At 40.1% G+C, this 19,651-nt stretch overlaps 1 protein-coding gene and 1 non-coding gene across 6 annotated transcripts in view; one reads left to right on the top strand and one right to left on the bottom strand.

Annotated features, from left to right (window-relative positions):
- Positions 1-16,652, bottom strand: part of ZYG11A (zyg-11 family member A, cell cycle regulator) — an 81,394-nt gene extending 64,742 nt beyond the window's left edge. For 2 of the 5 annotated variants that reach the window (XR_008294881.1, XM_015086225.3), the window contains exons 1-2: positions 16,122-16,646; positions 2,278-2,443 (exon numbers count right to left, since the gene is read on the bottom strand). Coding sequence is in view for 4 of the 5 variants with exons in the window: in XM_015086225.3 (XP_014941711.2) it covers positions 2,278-2,443; positions 16,122-16,211 (256 nt within the window). In the remaining variant the exon portion in view is untranslated. Of the gene's footprint in view, positions 1-2,277; positions 2,444-16,121 lie in introns of all 5 variants that reach the window. The other 3 variants (XM_053214040.1, XM_053214039.1, XM_053214038.1) reach the window with 3 other exon arrangements.
- On the top strand, positions 13,358-13,464 carry LOC113599730 (U6 spliceosomal RNA). Its single transcript, XR_003420630.1, has one exon. It is a non-coding gene; the product is annotated as a U6 spliceosomal RNA (small nuclear RNA).
- Positions 16,653-19,651: the final 2,999 nt, after the last annotated feature.

Below are 19,651 nucleotides of genomic sequence, written 5' to 3'. Positions count from 1 at the left end.
GAAAATTAAAACCATTTTTGGGGCACCTGAGTGGCTCAGTCGGTTAAGCATCCGACTTCGGCTCAGGTCATGACCTTGCAGCTTGTGAGTTTGAGCCCCACGTTGGGCTCTGTGCTGACAGCTCAGAGCCTGGAGCCTGCTTTGGATTCTGTGTCTTCCTCTCTCTGCCTCTCCCCCGTTCGCACTCGTCTATCTCTCAGAAATAAACATTAAAAAATTAAAACTGTTTGTAAGTCAAAACACACTATCAGCAAAGTGAAAAGAGAATCCATAGAATGGAAGAAAATAATTGCAACCATGTAACTGATAAGGGACTTGTAACAAGAAAATAAGACATGGGGATGTAATGTACAGCATAGGGAATATAGTCAGTAATATTGTAAAACCTTTGTATGGTTAACAGATGGTAACTAGATTTATCATGGTGATCATTTTTTTAAATTTCTGGGGCTCTGTGCTGACAGTGCTGAGCCAGCTTGGGATTTTCTATTTCTCCCTCTCTCTCTGCCCCTCCCTCTCTCTCTCTCAAAAATAAATAAACATTAAAAAAAAAAGTACTCGGCAATCACAAAGAATGAAATCTTCCCATTTGGAATCACGTGGATGGAACTAGAGGGTATTACGCTAAAGTGAAATTAGCCAGAGAAAGACACATATCATATGATTTTACTCATATGAGGAATTTAAGATACAAAACAGATGAACATAAGGGAAGGGAAGCAAAAATAATATAAAAACAGGGAGAGGGACAAAACATAAGAGACTCTTAAATATAGAGAACAAACAGAGGGTTGCTGGAGGGGTTGTGGGAGGGGGTGGGCTAAATGCAGGCATTAAGGAATCTACTCCTGAAATCATTGTTGCACTATATGCTAACTAACTTGGATGTAAACTAAAAAATTAATAATTTTTTTTAAATTAAAAGAATAAGTAAATAAAAAGAAAAAAAAAAAGAAAAAGAAAGAACTGGGCAAAGGATATGAATAGACATGTCTCCAAAGAAGATATAAAAGGCCACATATTATACAATTTGATTTATATTAAATGTTCAGGAAAAAAAAACAACAACACAGAAATAAAAAGTCTATGAGTAGTTGCTTAGGATTGGGGGATAGGTAAGGAGTTTCTTCTTGAGGTGACAAAAAATGTTCTAAAATTGATTGTGATGACAGCCGCCCAAATCGCTAAAAACAAAAATAATAATACCATTGAACTGTACACTTTAAGTAGGTGAATTATATAGTATGTGAAACACATCTCAGTAATTTGTTACCAAAAGCCTTTATATTAAGAAAAAACTGATAAACATTTAAAAAAAAAAAGTGGAGATGCCTGGGTGGCTCAGTTGGTTAAGTGTCCCACCCTTAATTACAGCTCAGGTCATGATCTCATGGTTGTGAGTTCAAGCCCTACACTGGGTTCTGCACAGACTGTGTGGAGACTGCTTGAGATTCCCTCTTTCTCTGCGCGTCCCCCACTTGCACTGTCTCTCTCAAAATAAATAAATTAAAAAAAAAACAGTAACATGATAAATTAAACACCATTTAAAATGCTCAACATCATTACTCATTAGGGAAATGCAACAAAACCACAATAAATACTTCACATCCACCAGGAAGGCTGTAATCAAAAAGTAAAATAACAACTTTTGGTGAGGTTTTGAAAGCCTCATTACAAGGGGAAGTAAATGAAAAGATTTTTAAGTCTCGTATTCACAACGAAAAGAGTAGGAGACAAGACTATAGGAACAGCACTTCAAAAGCTAGAGAGCAAACAGATGAGTGGGAACTTGGTTTAGCTCTCCATTGTCTTCACTCTGCTAAGCTAATAGCAGGATAAACCTAGAAACAAGACAAATTTCCTGCAAGGGATCCCAGAAAGACTCTGAGGTTCAAATCTCCACACAAATAAAATGGAAATTATTTCCCTATTTCCCATCCATTTGTTGTGAGGAGTAAAACAGGAACTGGATATGAAAGCACTCTTCAAATAGTAAAATGCTTTAAGAGTACAATATAAAGAAACCTTATCAAAAAAAATTAAATAGGGATACCTGGGTGACTCAGTTGGTTAAGTGTCCAACTCTTGATTTCAGATCAGGTCATGATCTTACAGTTCATGGGATCGAGCCCCACACGGGCTTGGCATTCTCTCTCTCCCCCTTCTCTCTCTGCCCCTCCCCCGTGCACTCATCCAAGAGTGCTCGCAAGTGCGCACTCTCTCTCAAAATAAAGAAATAAACTTTAAAAAATTAAAATAAAAGAGTGTTATTATTACCTTGCCATGTCATCACCCCAAGGAATCGATCAGCTACTTCCTGAGGAAAACTCCAATGCTCTGGAAGGCACAATGTTCCATCAGATCTTTCAGAACACAATTTCTCTAGGTTAGCAATCAGGAAGTTCAGGCAGATGTTGACCAAAGAGTAGGGAGATGCCTCCTCCTAGAAAACAAACTTTGTTAGAATACATCCAGAAAAACTCAGCACAGAAGTAGACCATGCAAAAGACATCAAACTAGTTGGTAAGGATATCTGAAGATACATTCTCCTTACCCTAGTAGTGACTTACATGATTTATATGTAACGAAACCACCTTATTCCAACTGTTAACTGAATGGAAGATTTTATCTATTTCTGTTGTATCTTGAAAAAAAAATAAGTTCTCTCAATCCTTCACTCATCACCTGTTGTGTGCCAGCCATTGAAAATACAGCAATGAGCAAAATATTATTTTAATCCTTTTGGAGCTAATAGTGGGGAACACAACCAAGAAATCTGACAACTTCAATGAAACACAGGGGCAACTCAAACAGACATCACATGGTCATTCACTCAACAAATATTTATTATTACTCAGTGATTACTATGTCCCAGAGGATAAGGCCTGTCTATTCTTTTTTTTTTTTTAAGTGTATTTTTTTAAGTTTATTTATTTATTTTGAGAGAGACAGAATGCGAGCCAGGGAGGGGCAGAGAGAGAGGAAGAGAGAATCCCAAGCAGGTTCTCCACCGGCAGCAAAGAGTCTGACGCGGGGCTCAGACTCACAAACCATGAAATCATGACCTGAACCAAAACCAAAAGTCAGACACTTAACTGACTGAGCCATGCAGGTGCCCCAGGCCTGCCTATTCTTACCCTCAAGTGTTCACAACGTAAAAGTGTGCTATACCAGGCTGCTGTAGAAGAGTAAGAACTGACAGTGAGGTGAGAGTAAAGAGGCATATGGTCTCTTTCTCTAAGAGAAACTGGCATTTGTTTATCCAACAAATATTTGAAAGGCATGGCACTGTATCAGACACGAAGAGATAGACATAGGTCAAACAGAGGTTGTTACCTTTGTCAGAGGCTTCAACATGGAATAATTCCTTGACTTCCACACCACTTTCAAATGATTAAGTTCCTTCCATGATCCAAAGTAAAAATTACTCCTTTGCAAATACCCTCAACTCCTTATTCCCTCTCCAGACAAAACTCCATTCTTAGAAGAACTCTACTAACTAGTTTTTTATGGCAACACACAACAGCTAATCATCTATGGGAAGGAGGAAGATTCCCATAACATAGCATGTCACAGCAAATTCATAATCATTAACTTCAAATCAGCCCTCCGTAGCTCTGAGACAGTTGTCTGTTCATAAGGTCTTCAAGACTGGGTACTCTCCCAACATCAGGCAAGAATTATTCCATGCCTTCTACTTATTCCTCAAATGCATTTTATGCTATCAGAATCTGACTCACTTCATGGAGAAAAATGAGGCCATCTCACCATCAAATTTAGCCGGAAAATGCATGCATCTTTCCTTTACTTTCCTCTTACATGGAAAATATTGGGGGGGCGGGGCACCTGGGTTAGGCATCCAATTCTTGATTTCAGCTCAGGTCATGATCTCATGGTTCCTGAGTTCAAGCTCCACTTGGGATTCTCTCTCTCTGCTCTTCCCTTGCTTGTGTGCGTTCTCTCTCAAAAATAAACTTTAAAAACAAAAACAAACAAAAAAAGAAAATGTGTACCTCCTTGCAAAGCCCAACATTTCCACATGTGCTGACTGACTTCATCCCCCCTTGCCTTGGTCCCTCCTATCATTTCTTCATGCATACATCTTCAGAGTGTCCTCAAATGGATCATTCTTAACATATAATTTGTTCTGCTATATACCTTAAAAACAAAAACACCTTCTACAGAAACCCACATTCTCTTCAGTTACTCCTCTTCATAACTAAATTTCTCCAATAAGTTCACATGCTATCCAGTAGTCCCCCACTTATCCACAGAAGATGCGTTCCAAGACTCCCAGTGGATGCCTAAAACTGCCCACAGTACCAAACCCGATACAGACTGTTTTCTCCTCTACATACCTAAAATAAAGTTTAATTTATAAACTAGGCACAGTAAGAGATTAACAATATACTGTAATAAATTATATCAATGTTGTCTCTCAAAATATCTTAACTGTACTGTACTCATCCTTCTTGTGAGGATATGAAATGATAAAATGGCTACATGATGAAAAGCAGTGAGGTGAATGCCACAGGCAGTGTGAAGCAGCATTAGACTACTGATGATTTTCTGACAATATGCCAAGAGAAGATGACCTGAGGGGTGCCTGGGTGGCTCAGTTGGTTAAGTGTCCGACTTCGGCTCAGGTCATGATCTCACGGTCTGTGAGTTCAGGCCCCACGTGGGGCTCTGTGTTGACAGCTCAGAGCCTGGAGCCTACTTCAGATTCTGTGTCTCCTTCTCTCTCTGCCCCTCCTCTGCTCACATTCTCTCTCAAAAATAAATGAACGTTAAAAAAATAAAATAAAATAAAACTTCGGGACTACAGTTGATTAAGGGTAAGTGAAACCACAGAAAGTGAAACCTCAGATAAAGGGAGACTACTGTAATCACTTTCTTCCTATTCATTTCTGTGTGTGTGTGTGTGTGTGTGTGTGTGTGTGTGTGTGTGTGTGTGTGTTTAATTGAGGTCTAATTTACATATAGCAAAAAAATTACTTTTTGGTGTACTTAGTTCCACAAATTTTAACAAATGCATAGTCATGTGCAACACCACCATAATAAACATAGAGAACAGTTCTATAACCCAAAAATTCCCATGTCCCTTTGTAGACAATCCCTCCCACCAACCCCAAGCAACCAAATCTGTGTTTGTCCCCAGAGTTCTCCCTTTTCCAAAATGTCATATAAATAGAATCATTCAATATGTAGGCCTTTTGAATCTGATTTCTTTCACTCCCCATAAAGCATTCAAGATTCTTCCATGTTGTGTTTTTGTAATTAGTTCCTTTTTTATTGCTGAGAAGTATTATACCGCATGTTCCACAATTTTATCATTAAGGGCATTTGTATTATTTAAAGTTTTAGACAGTTTTGAAGAAAGCTGCTATAAATATTCATGTAAGTTTATATCAATCTGGGTTTCATTTTTCTTGGGTAGTTTCCTAGGAATGGGATTCCTGGGTCCCTGGAATTCCACACTTCCTACTAGTCTGTATTTAACTTTATATAAGAAAAGTGCCAGGGCGCCTGGGTGGCTCAGTCGGTTAAGCATCCGACTCCAGCTCAGGTCACGATCTCACAGTCCGTGAGTTCGAGCCCCGCTTCGGGCTCTGGGCTGATGACTCAGAGCCTGGAGCCTGCTTCCGATTCTGTGTCTCCCTCTCTCTCTGCCCCTCCCCCGTTCATGCTCTGTCTCTGTCTCAAAAATAAATAAACGTTTAAAAAAAAAATTAAAAAAAGAAAAGTGCCAACCTGTTCTTGCCAAATGGATCTACCATTTTGCATTCCCAAAATTTTAGTTGCTCCAACTCCCCAGGTCAGAATTCATGTCCAAAAGACTGAGGGAAGCAAAAAGATTCCCTGAAAGAGTCTCAGGAGACTTCTACTTAGGTCTTAAAAGCCAGAATTGGTTTACAGGCCCATGGGAAAATGGAGATTATACTTCATGTGGGTAATTTCCACACACCTCCCAGGTCACTATCTCTTTGTTTAGTGGTATATATTTCTTCATAGTCTCATTGTATATTGTTCTTTTTTCATGACTTATTTCATCTTTTATATCTTTACTTTTAAATATACTTATAGTGTTTTAATAATCCATTTCCTTAAGTTTCCTGGAATGTAATCCTGTTGTTGATTCTGTTGAATTTTACTCATGGAGATTCATGGTTCATAAATTAAGATTGTGAACGCACTTTTAATGGGATTTTATTTACTGGACTCCTATGAGGCCTGGGTAGAAGACATGTCACAGGGGCGCCTGGGTAGCTCAGTTGGTTAAGCACATGACTCTTAATCTCCACTCAGGTCATGATCTCACAGTTCATGAGTTCAAACCCCACACTGGGCTCTGCACTGACAGCGTGGAGTCTACTTGGGATTCTGTCTCTCTCTCTCTCTTGCACTCTCCCTCTCTCAAAATAAATAAAATTAAAAGAAGAAGAAAAAAGATGTTCACATCAGAGAGATTCTGTAAAACTATGGTTACCCCAGGGGAATTACCAAGGCTCACCCTGATAATTTCTCAACTATAGATTTCCTGAACCAAGCAAGAAACCCTAAATGTGGGGCCCAGTCAGTTAGGTGTCCAACTCTCGATTTTGGTTCAGGTCATGATCTTGTGGTTCATGAGACTGAGCACCACGTTGGGCTCTGTACTGACTGTGTGGAGTCTGCTTGGGAGTCTCTCTCTGCCCTTCCCAAGCTGTGCTGTCTCTCAGAATAAACAAACAAACAAAAAACCCTGAATGTGTGTGAAGACAAGCCTATGGTAGCAAATTTTTTTTTAATGTTTATTTATTTTTGAGAGAGAGAGACAGACAGTAACAGAGACACAATGCGAGCAGGAGAGGAGCAGAGAGGGAGACAAAATCCAAAGCAGGCTCCAGGCTCCGAGCTGTCAGCAGAGAGCCTGATGTTGGGCTCGAACTAAAAACCTTGAGATCATGGCCTGAGCCAAAGTCGAACGAATTAACGGACTGCGCCACCCAGGCGCCCTGCAAATTGTTTTTTTGTTTATTTATTTTTGAAAGAGAAAGAGCACAAGTGGGGAAAGAGGTAGGGAGAGAGGGAGACACATAATCTGAAATAGGCTCCAGGCTCTGAGCTGTCAGCACAGAGTCTTATGCAGGGCTTGAACTCATCAACCGCGAGATTGTGACTTGAGCCAAAGCTGGATACCTGACTAAGCCACCCAGGCACCCCAGTAGCAAATTTTAAGGAGGTATCTTTCTACTCAAAATCCACACCAAAACTGACAGCATTCCCCATTTCCCTTTCCCATAAGCAAATTTTTTTAGATCTACCATTTCACTAAAGTAAAGCCAGCCTTTGTTAGCCCATATTAGTTTATATTATATATATAGTTATAGTTTACAGTATCCACTCAAATTCCCTCCCAGATTTTGGCAAAAGCCTAGCCTCCAATCCCAAGTTATTGATATTGGTAAATGTCAAAGATTTAGGGTCTGCTTACAGTGATGTTTTCCACTTTATCTGGATTAGGTGGAGGTGATGGGGATTTCTCTTACTTTGCAAATGTTTGTAACATTTGATCCCAAATATTTAGTTTTAAGATTTTCTAACATTATTTGCCATATTACTACATGACAGCCCCATTTAAAAAATATAGCATAGTAGGGATGGCTGGGTGGCTCAGTCAGTCAAGCACTTAATCTGTTAATTTAATCAGTTAAGCACTGACTCTTAATCTCAGCTCAGGTCATGATCTCACATTTTGTTGGATTGAGCACAGCATAGGGCTCTGCACTAACAGCGAGGACCCTGCTTAGGATTCTCTCTCTCCTGCTCTCTCTTCCCCTCCCCTGTGCACTTGCTCTCGCTCTTTCTCTCTCAAAATAAACATTTTTTAAAAAGAACAAAAATAAAAATATAGTATACTAAAGACTAAACCCACATAAAAGATATTTAGAAATTTATAAAACATTCAGGGGCACCTGGGTAGTTCAGTCGGTTAAATGACCAACTTCAGCTCAGGTCATGACCTCACAGTTTGTGGGTTCGAGCCCCATGTCAGGCTCTGTGCTGACAGCTCAGAGTCTGGAGCCTGCTTCGGATTCTGTATCTCCCTCTCCCTCTGCCCCTCACCTGCTCATGCTCTGTCTCTCTGTTTCTCAAAAATAAATAAACATTACAAAAATTAAAGAAAATTTATAAAACATTTCAGATATAAAAATAAAATATAATATAAAGTATATTTTTAAAATACGCTTTTGTATTTATCCCATAGCTTAAAATGAATATACCAGTATGTTTGCAGTCCCTTTCTGATGCTATTTCCCATCCCTTCACCCAGAGGCAATCATTATCTTGTATACTATTTAGTTCTCCATGTCTGTAAACTTTATGTAAGCAGAATTGTACTACAGCACTTGCCACCTACCTCTTACCCAGACTCACTCCTTAATCTTCTCTACCCTGCTCTCTACTGGAATAAAGCAGATCTCCTGAACAGATTCCCTTGCCCTGCTGTCAGTTTGGTTCTGACAACATGAAACTCTCAAAGAAGACAGAAGGGAGGTGAATGAAGTTAGAACATGTATTTGTTTCCTAGTGTGGCTAAAATTACCACAAAAAATGAGATGACTAACTCTGGAAAACAATATGGAGGTTCCTCAAAAAATTAAAAATAGAACTACCCTATGACCCAGCAATTGCACTACTAGGTATTTATCCAAGGGATACAGGTATGCTGTTTCAAAGGGACACATGCACCCCAATGTTTACAGCAGCACTATCAACAATAGCCGAAGTATGGAAAGAGCCCAAATGTCCATTGATGGATGAATAGATAAAGAAGATTTGGTGTGTACACACACACACACACACACACTGGACTATTAGTAGGCAATCAAAAAGAATGAAATCCTGCCATTTGCAACTACGTGGATGGAACTAGAGGGTATTATGCTAAGCAAAATTAGTCAGAGAAAGACAAAAATCATATGACTTCACTCATATGAGGACTTTAAGACACAGAACAGATGAACACAAGGGAAGGGAAGCAAAAATAATATAAAAACAGGGAGGGGGACAAAACAGAGGAAACTCTTAAATATGGAGAACAAGCAGAGGGTTACTGGAGGGGTTGTGAGAGGGGGGATGGGCTAAATGGGTAAGAGGCATTAATCTACTCCTGAAATCATTGTTGCACTATATTACAACTAACCTGGATGTAAATTAAAAAAATAAATTAAGGGGCGCCTGGGTGGCTCAGTCGGTTGGGCAGCCGACTTCGGCTCAGGTCACGATCTCGTGGTCCGTGAGTTTGAGCCCCGCGTCGGGCTCTGGGCTGATGGCTCAGAGCCTGGAGCCTGCTTCCAATTCTGTGTCTCCCTCTCTCTCTGCCCCTCTGCCATTCATGCTCTGTCTCTCTCTGTCTCAAAAATGAATAAAACGTTAAAAAAAAATTTTTTTTAATAAAAAAATAAATTAAATAAAGACTGAGAAAAAAAAATGAGATGGCTAAAAACAACAGAAATTTGTTCTCTCACAGTTCTGGAGAACAGAAGTCCAGAAAACAAGTCCCCTGAGAGCAGGGCCATTCTCCTCTGAAGGCTCAAAGGAAAAACTGTTTTTAGCTTGTAGAAGCTCCTGGCTCTCCCCAACTGAGGCAGCAAAAATGATCTCTGTCTTCATCTTCACATGGCCTTCCTCCCTGTGTCTCCAGGTCTCAAATCTCCCTCCATTCTCTCATAAAGATTCCACTAATCTCATCAAGATTCTTAACATTTGTTAAGACTTGTTAATGATTTGTTAAGGTTGCCTTGGGCTGTGTCCCCCAAATCACTCCTTTAAAATTAGCCCTCACTCCTTGCTATAGACTGTGTTCCTCAAAAATTCTTATGTTGAGGGGTGCCTGGGTGGCTCAGTTAGTGAAGTGTCCAACTCTTGATTTTGGCTCAGGTTATGAACTCAAGGTTTGTGAGTTTGAGCCCCACATCCAGCTCTGCACGGACAGTGCAAAGCCTGCTTGGGATTCTCTCTCTTTGCCCCTCCCCTGCTCTCTCTCTCTCAAAATAAATAAATAAACATTAAAAAAATTTAATAAAACAAAATCTTTCCTAAAAAAGTACAATAGGGGAAAAAAATTAAGTACAATTAAAATAGCTTTCAGAAATAAAGCTGAAATAAAGATATTCTCAAACAAAAAGCAGAGAGAACTTGTTGCCAACCAATCTACACTATAAGAAAGGTTAAATGTTCTTTAAGCTGAAGAAAAAGGAAAGAAGATGAATATTTGGGATTTAAGAAAAAGGGAGTAATGGAAATGGAAACGTGGATAAAGAAAAAAACTTTTTTATTTCCTAATGTCTTTAAGAAATAACTGATCAAAGCAAAAATAAAGAAATAAATTGTGCAATTTATAACATGGAGAAGTAAGAGGTATATTATCTCACTAGCACCAAGGACAAAACAAAAGGGAAAAAAAATCAAAGAATACTGTTTTAAGGTAAACTGCTATATTTAAAAAAAATTTTTTTTAACATTTATTCATTTTTGAGAGACAGAGCCTGAGTGGGGAAGGGGCAAAGAGAGGGAGACACAGAATCTGAAGCAGGTTCCAGGCTCCGAGTTGTCAGCACAGATGTGGGGCTCGAATTCACGAATAGTGAGATCATGACCTGAGCTGAAGTCGGATGCTTAACCAACTGAGCCACCCAGGTGCCCCTAAACTGATATATTTTAAAGTAGAATGTGATCAAGTCAAATGTGTATTTTAAAACCCAGAGCTGTGACTGTCAAACTTCTTGGTCTTAGGACCACTTTATACTCTTAAAAACTGGATTCTATCTATCAACATGTTACTACATAAGTTAAAACTCAGAAATCTTTAAAACCTGTATTAATTCATTTAGAAATAAAAGAAGTTAAAAACCCAATTCCACGCTGGGGCGCCTGGGTGGCTCAGTCAGTTGAGCGTCCAACTTTGGCTCAGGTCATGATCTCACAGTTCACGGGTTCAAGCCCTACATCGGGCTCTGTGCTGACAGCTTGCTCAGAGCCTGGAGCGTGCTTTCAGATTCTGTGTCTCCTTCTCTCTCTGCCTCTCCCCTGCTCATGCTCTGTCTCTGTCTCTCAAAAATAAGTAAATGTAAAAAAAGAAAGAAAATGGGGCCTTAAAGACCACAGAGGTCCTTAATCCACACTTTAAAAACTGCTACCTTTGAGTGACCATTAAAGACTGACAGAAGGGGGGAGGGGGGAAAGACTGGAAGAAGGTAAAGGAGAGAAGCAGAACTAGCAAGTCAATAGGAGAGATAAAATGAAACTTGAAAAGTGTTCAAGTCAGGAAAGGAAGAAACAAAATGACAAACAGGACAAATAAAACACAAATAGCAACACAGCAGACTTTAAACCCAACAATTTTGATAATCACATTTACTCTGATTTAAAAGGCAGACTGTCAGACTGAATAAAAGACCTTTTCTACAAGAGATGTGCTTTAAACATGAACAACCATACAGGATTGTCAAATACCAATCATAAGGAAAACGGAGTTAACTATATTAATGTCAGAAAAAGACTTCAAGGTGAGACTATTACCAGAATACATAAAGATAAAAGGATCAATTCATCAGGAAGATGTAATTCCTAAATGTATATGCACTTACTAACAGCTTCAAAATTCATGAAGCAAACTCAAAGAATAAAAAGAAAAATCCAGAGTTGGAAATGAACATTCATCTTCAAACAACTGATAAAAAACAAGGAGCTGGAAAAGGAGTAAGAATATAGAAAATTAACATTATCAACCAACTTCACCTGACATTCATAGATAAAACCCATATATATTGCTGTACAATATATATCTTTAAGTGCACATAAGTGTGCACCAAGATAAATCATATCTGAGCCATAAAACGAATCTCAATAAATGTAAATGGATTAAGGGGCACCTGAGTGGCTCAGTCTGATGAGTGTCCAGCATCAGCTCAGGTCATGATTCTCACAGTTCCTGAGTTCAAGCCTCACCACTGTCAGTGCAAAGCCCACTTTGGATCCTCTGTCTCCCCACTCCTTTTTGCCCCTCCCATGCTGGTGCTCTCTATCTCAAAAATAAATAAACATTTAAAATATATGTATACAAATGGATTAAAATCATAGAGTATGGTCTCTAACAATAATTATGTTTGAAGTCAATTTATAATTTTTTTTTTTAACGTTTATTTATTTTTTAGACAGAGCATGAACGGGGTAGGGTCAGAGAGAGGGAGACACAGAATCTGAAGCAGGCTGATTTCAGATTCGGCCTGTTCTGAATCACAGAACAGAGCTGTCAGCACAGAGCCCGACGCGGGGCTTGAACTCACGGACCGTGAGATCATGACCTGAGCCAAAGTCGGCCGTTTAACCAACTGAGCCACCCAGGCGCCCCTCGTTTGAAGTCAATTTAAAAAAAAAAAAAGATGTGTGGAGTGCCTGACTGGCTCAGTTGGTTGAGCACCCAACTCTTGATTTCAGCTCAGGTCCTAGAATCAAGCCACGTGAAGGACTCTGCACTGGGTGAGGGGCCTACTTGGGATTCTCTCTCCCTCTCCCCTCCCCACCTTAAAAAAAAAAAGATATGTTAAATATCCCCAACTATTTGGTAATGAAGCAATACATTTCTAAACATCCCATGGCTCAAAGAAGAAATCATAATGGAAATTAGAAAATATTGTGAACAATATACCAGAGTTTATGGGTATTAACCAAAGCACTATTAGAGGAAATGTTTGTATTAGAAACAAGATGTAAGGGTCGCCTGGGTGGCTCAGTCTGTGAAGCGTCCAACGTTGGCTCAGGTCATGATCTTAAGGTTCATGAGTTCAAGCCCCGCATCAAGCTCTTTGCTAACAATTCAGACTTGAGCCTGCTTCAGATTGTGTGTGTGTGTGTGTGTGTGTGTGTGTGTCTGTCTCTCTGCCCCTCCCCCAGTCGCGCTATGCCTCTCTCAAAAATAAATTTAAAAACATTTTAAAAAATTTAGAAACAACTTATAAACTTAATGCCCTAAGTTTCCACCTTAAAAAGATAGAGAGTAAGTTAAACCCAAAGATAAACATAAGAAATTATAAAGATACAAGCAGAAATAAGAGAAAACAGATGTGCAATGGATATAAATCAAAACCAAAAGTTAGTTCTTCAAAAAGACTAACAATTATTAAATCCCTAGATACAAAGACTAAGAGAAAGTAAAAAGAGAAAACACCAATACCAGGAACAAAAGAGGGAACATCATTACAGATCCTATAAGAATTAAAATGACAAAAAGGTATCCTATGAACAATTTTGCCAATAAATTTGGTAACTCAGATGAAATAGGCAAATTACTTAAATAACTACAAAAACTGTGCTCGCTTCGGCAGCACATATACTAAAATTGGAACGATACAGAGAAGATTAGCATGGTCCCTGCGCAAGGATGACACGCAAATTCGTGAAGCGTTCCATATTTAAAAAAAAAATAAATAACTACAAAAACTGATAATCTATTAATAAATGCATACATATTTAGGAATGTTATGACTTGATAAATTGATGCTTTTATAAAACATAAAATGAAGTATATGAATAGCTCTCCCAAAGAAATTAGTTTCAGTGGCTTCACTGATGAGTGCTATTAAACATCTAAGGAAGAAATAATCTCAGGGTCATGAGTTTGAGCCCCACATTGAGGGCAGAGTTTACTCAAAAGAAATAATTAAATTTTTAAAAAGGCAAAAAATAGTATCTATCCTCCACAAACTCAAAAAATTGAATAGGAAAAAAAATTGAACAGGGAACAATTCCCAATTCATTTTGAGGCCAGCATTATCGTGATACTAAAACTAGATAAAATATCTCTGGAGAGCAATCTCCCTCATAAACACGGGGCATACAAATACTTAACGAAATATCAGCAAATAAAATCCTGTGGTATATAAAAACAATACATCATGACCATGTGGGGTTTAGATGTAAATGTAAAGTTAAATTCACAATCTAGAAAGTCCACCACATTAACAGAAAAACAACAAAACCATATAATCTTAATAAATGCTGAAAAAGCACTTGACAAAATTCAACACACATTCATGATTTTAAAAATACTCCTGGCAAGGGCACCTGGGTGGCTCAGTCAGTTGAGCGTCCGACTTCGGCTCAGGTCACGATCGCTCAGGCTGTGAATTTGAGCCCTGCATTGGGCTCTGTGCTGACAGCTCAAAGCCTGGAGCCTGCTTCGGATTCTGTGTCTCCCTCTCTCTCCTGCCCCTCCCCCGCTCATGCTCGCTCGCGCGCGCGCGCGCGCGCGCGCGCTCTCTCTCTCTCTGTCAAAAATAAAAACATAAAAAAAAATATTTTTTTTTAAATATACTCCTGGCAAACTAGGAATGGAAGAAAACATCCTTAACTTGATAAAGGGCATCTATGGAAAAACCTTTAACCAGTATCATACTTAAAGGTGAAAGATCTAGAATACAAAGATGTTTACTCTCACTACTTCAACATTTTACAAAGGTTCTAGAGAAAATACAATTTAGAAAAAGGAAATAAAAAGCATAGACTTAAAAAAAAGCATAGACTAAAAGGGAATAAAGTTAAGCTGTCTTTATTTGCAGATGACATAACTGTGACGAAAATCTTAAGAAATCTTTAAAAAAAAAGTGAATCTAGCAAGATTGTAGGATACAAGAGCAATACACCAAAAAATTCTTTGCATTGTTTTTCAAAAATATTTTTACAGTATCAAAAATAGGGATGAATTTAACAAAATATGTCACAGACCTTTATTATCAAAAACTACAACACATTACTAAATAAAATTAAAGATGACATAAATGGGAAAATATATATAAGCGAAAATGTGTTAATTTTCAAGATTAATTGAAAATAAAATCTTACCAAGAAAACGAATGTATGCAGTACACTATGGAACCAGGCAGAAAATGGGTTGGTTTGATTTCTAGGGAAAAATCTTGTTTCAATTCCAATTAGCGTCAACAAAAAATGTGCTTGAGATACTGTGCTATATAGTACATGCTTAAAAACCCAGCTTTTCTATTTGCTACAAACAAATTTACAAATTATATAGCAGCATTAAAAGTGAATCCAACAGAGTACAGAGAAGTACAGGACAGATCGTTGTAGGGCACAACAATCTTCCAACAAGGTATTGCACGTAAAGTACAACCTCAATGAACGTTTCCTTCCCTCCATATTTTAGGTTGAGCCTTAAGTGGATTTTGAGTTGTAAGAGTCGTGGCCCTTGGGGCGTTGTAGAATGTGGAATCTGACCCCAGAACACCTGATGTCAAGTTCAGGTTCTTAAGCAAATCAACTAACCTTTAGAGTTCTCAACTGCCCTAGACCACAGAAAAATGGAGACTATCAATGCACACAAAAGACTAGAGATAACCGGATTACTCTAGAAACGCGATACTTAACACACAGCAGAAAATACACTCTCTTGGTTTGCATTTTCGTAGGTGTAGTTTAATAGGAATTCCGTGGAGGGAGGGCGGAAGGAGGTACACGTGAACTTAAAGAATTTCAAGTCTTGGGGTTCTAGTCCCCCCACCCCCTCGCCGGACGCACGAGCGGCTTCCAGCTAGAGTTCCGGGGCACAGGCCTCGGGTACTAGGGACTGCTGGGTCAGGGTCTCAGTCTCTATGGAGTACCACGTCCACAATGCACGTGGCAGTACGGTCGAGGTCGGGGGCATTTGGGTTCATTATGACAATAATAAGCGCCACCGTCAACTGCCGGCCAAGCCTAGAGAGTTTACGTCCGAGCTTACACCACTCAGCAAACGGCGGCTGCCTCCACAGATGAGAATCGCAGACCTGAAGAGGAGATGCCCTCGGGTCAGCCGGGGGGCGGGACTCGCCCTCGCCGAGCCTGAACGCTGCGGCGCCAGGTCAGAGCGCTCGGCCCAGAGGCTGGGACGCCCGGGACAGAAAACTCCCTTCCAGCGTGCACTTCCCCAGCGACGACAGGAGCCCAGCCTCGGCTCACTCTTCAGACTTTACCCCACGTCAGCCAAACGAACCAGCAAGTGCCTTCGCACAGTCCCCGACGACTCCCTGGCTAGCGCGGCGTCCCGCCGAGGTTCGCGTCCCCGCCCCGGTGCTCACCTGCACCACGTAGCAACCCAGGGCATCCTTCTGAGCGTCGGGAGGGACGATATTCCTGGGCGACAGGCCCGGGTGCAAGAAGTGAACCATGGCGACCCCCGTCGGCGGGGCGGCAGGAGAGAGCGAGCGTCGAGCGCGGACCCGGATCCCGCGAGAGAAGGGATCGAACCTCGCTGTGAGGCAGCTGAGAAGCGCCCGCTCCCGGGCAGCGCACGCAGCAATCACGCTGCTCCGTCCGGACCGCAGGGGTTTTGAAACGCCCGGCGTGACCACGCGCACGCGCCCGCCGCGGCCTCTCCCCCTCCCTCGGAGGCCGGACCGCCGCAGACCCCGCCCCCGGGGCCGGCCCGCCCCTCGCCTACCCGTGCCGACCACCACCCCACCCTATCAGGGCCCAACCGTCCTCCTTTGAGCACACCAACGCCACAGAGAGCGCTCACCCAACTCCTACTCACGCCTCTGAGACCAACTTGCCTTAAACCCACACCTCAGGGGTTGATACCTCACTCCTGTAGCCACTTTAGAGTATGCCCACTCTAGAGTATGCCTGTGAAATTGGAAAATAGAATATTTATTTATGTATTTTCAGTACTCTCTATACCCAACGTGGGGCTTCAGCTCAGGACCCAAGATTGAGAGTCCCATGGTCTACTGACTGAGTCAGGCAGGCACCCCTAGAATATATATATATCTATATCTATATATCTATAGATATAGATATATAGATATAAATACTTTAAAAAATATATTTTTAAAGACCTTTCTCCTAAAACTGTGGTAACAACACCTCTCTTTTATCACTCTTCTCTGTTGATCCAACTCCTACCGACATTGAATGAATCAAGTATCAAAAACACTTCTGACTTCCTTTACTCAGCTTTCTTGTGACCTGCAAGGTACTAAGAAAATCCTTATAACCTGCTCCAAGAAAGAAACTCTGAAAGCAGTAAATTAGTACACTTCAGCTAATTTAAGTAAAAATATGTCTTGAAAAGGGTAGTTCTTAACAGTATGAGCCTTAGATTTGAACCCTGGATTGGAATGCCTCCTCAGCCATCTACTAATTTGTGAACCTTGAGCAAAGTTCTTAATTTCTCTGAAGTTCAACATCCCCATCAGTAAAATGTGATAAGAATGTGTTAGCGCCCAGGGTTGGTGTGTAAAGATTAAATAAGATAACATACATAAAACTATGATAATGCTTGACACATAGCAAGTCCTTAATAAGTGGATTCAAAAGTTAGTTATTTTTCAAGTACAAATACTTTGCAAAATGCTTTCCTTTCACATTTATTCTTTTATTTAATCCTCATTAAAAAAAAAAAAATCCAGGGCTTCTGCATGGCTCAGTCCATTAACTGTCTGACTTCGGCTCAGGTCATGATTTCACTGCTTGTGAGCTTGAGCTCCCTGTCTGGCTCTGTGCTGACAGCTCAGAGCCTGGCACCTGCTTTAGATTCTGTGTCTCCCTCTCTCTCTGCCCTTCCCCCCCCCCACCCCCGTCTGTCTCTCTCAAAAATAAACAATAAACATTAAAAAGTTATTTACAGTAGGTATCTCCATTTTACCCACAGAGAAACTGAACACCTGAGAGATTGAATAGACAAGTTAAATTTTACCCACGTGATGAACAGAAAACCTGGGAATCAAAATCTAGTTTTCTAACTCCCAGTCCAGTCAATGTTGGGAGTTTATTTTCAGTGGACTATTATTTCATAACTTCTCTATCCTCCAACTTCCAACACCTCCTCCTCCAAACATATTCTCAGCTTCCTGTTTTACTGAAAAAAAGAAAAGCAATAAAATAAAATTTTAAAAAAGAGCATCCTAAGTTCTCACCATCAACAACTACCCACTTCTCTGTATGGGCAAACTGTCTTTGCCTTACTGCCTATTACTATCAACTATTTTGCTCTTACCTAAGGCCAGCTTCTGTATTTGGACTTGTCCACTAGATCTTATCCCCTCTTGCTTAGTCAAAGACATCACCCAGCAACATCCTTTCTTTCTCCTGAATTATCATTTGTCCCCTTTCTTGGATCATTGACACCAGCACATAAACAAGCTGAGGGACACCTGACTGGCTCAGTGGGTGCAGCATGCTCCCACTTATGATCTTAGGGTTGTTAAGTTTGAGCCCCATGTTGGGTGCAGAGATTGCTTAAAAATAAAATATTTAAGGGACACCTGGGTGACTCAGTGGGTAAGCATTCAACCCTTGGTTTTGGCTCAGGTCATGATCTCATGGTTCATGGGCTCGAACTCCTGCTTAGGATTCTCTCTCCCTCTCTCTCTGCCCCTCCCTGGCTCTCTCTCCTTCTTTCTGAATAAATAAATAAATAAATAACTTCAAAAATAAAGTCTTTTAAAAAATAAAAAATAAATTTAAAAAAAAGCCTATACTGGGGCGCATGGGTGGCTCAATGGGTTGAGCGTCTGACTTCAGCTCAAGTCATGATCTCGCGGTCTGTGAGTTCGAACCCCGCATGGGGCTCTGTGCTGATGGCTCAGAGCCTGGAGCCTGCTTCGGATTCTGTGTCTCCCTCTCTCTCTGACCCTCCCCAACTCATGCTCTGTCTCTCTCTCTCTGTCAAAAATAAATTTTAAAAAAAACATTTAAAAAAAAGCCTATACTCTTTCCATAATTAAAAACAAAAAAATACTTTTGACCTAATTATTCGGGTTGTAAAAGTCAAAAACAAATGGAGACCACCCTCAAAAATTTCCTGAACAGAAAAAAACAGTTAGTTGTACAAAGTTTAATTTATTTTGCAAGGCTAACTTAACCTGGGTCATTTCTTGCTTATGCTTCTGAAAATAATAAGCAAACTTAAACTGTTTCCTAAGGTTGGTATGAGGTAACCACTAATCAATTCCTTATCATTTAAGACAACTCTAATATTATAACCAACCACTGTGAAGAGTAATCACTGCTTTCTCACTATATAAGCTGCTTTATAACCCCTGAGCCTCATTCCATTTCTTGGTTTTGAGTGCTCTTGGTTTGCAGGGTTTTGGTGTGCACAAGAAACTTACACTAATCACTACTTGGGTAATTCATTGGTTTTTCTACTACTTTTAAACTTTTGACAACGTACTCCCCCCCATCTCTTCTACTCTGTTTACAGTAAAACCTCTCTAAAGTGTGGTCTGTACCTGGTGTCTCTTACCATTTTCTTTCACCCTGGCCACTCCACTAAACAGTTCTTGTCAAGTTGATAAATGCACTTTTCATTCTTCATCTTATTTGACTGTTCAGCAGCATTTGACCCAAGTGATTTCTTCTTCTCTAAAATACATTCACAAAAAATAATAAATAAATAAATAAATAAATAAATAAATAAATAATACTTTCATTTAGCTTCCAGAATACATCTCTTCCCCTCCCACCCCCCCGCCCCCAACCTCTTTCTTCTTTCTTTCTCTTTTCCACCTACCTCACTGGCTGCTCCTTCTCATCCTCCTGATTCCTTATCACTCAGAATTCTACTTCTTTGTGTATGCCAGGACTCAGTGCTTGTATACCTCTC

This window comes from Acinonyx jubatus, chromosome C1 (genome assembly GCF_027475565.1).
Source record: "Acinonyx jubatus isolate Ajub_Pintada_27869175 chromosome C1, VMU_Ajub_asm_v1.0, whole genome shotgun sequence".
NCBI classification, from domain to species: Eukaryota; Metazoa; Chordata; class Mammalia; order Carnivora; family Felidae; genus Acinonyx; species Acinonyx jubatus.
Note: the sequence above shows the minus strand (reverse complement) of the source record. Positions and strands in the feature narration are given on the sequence as shown.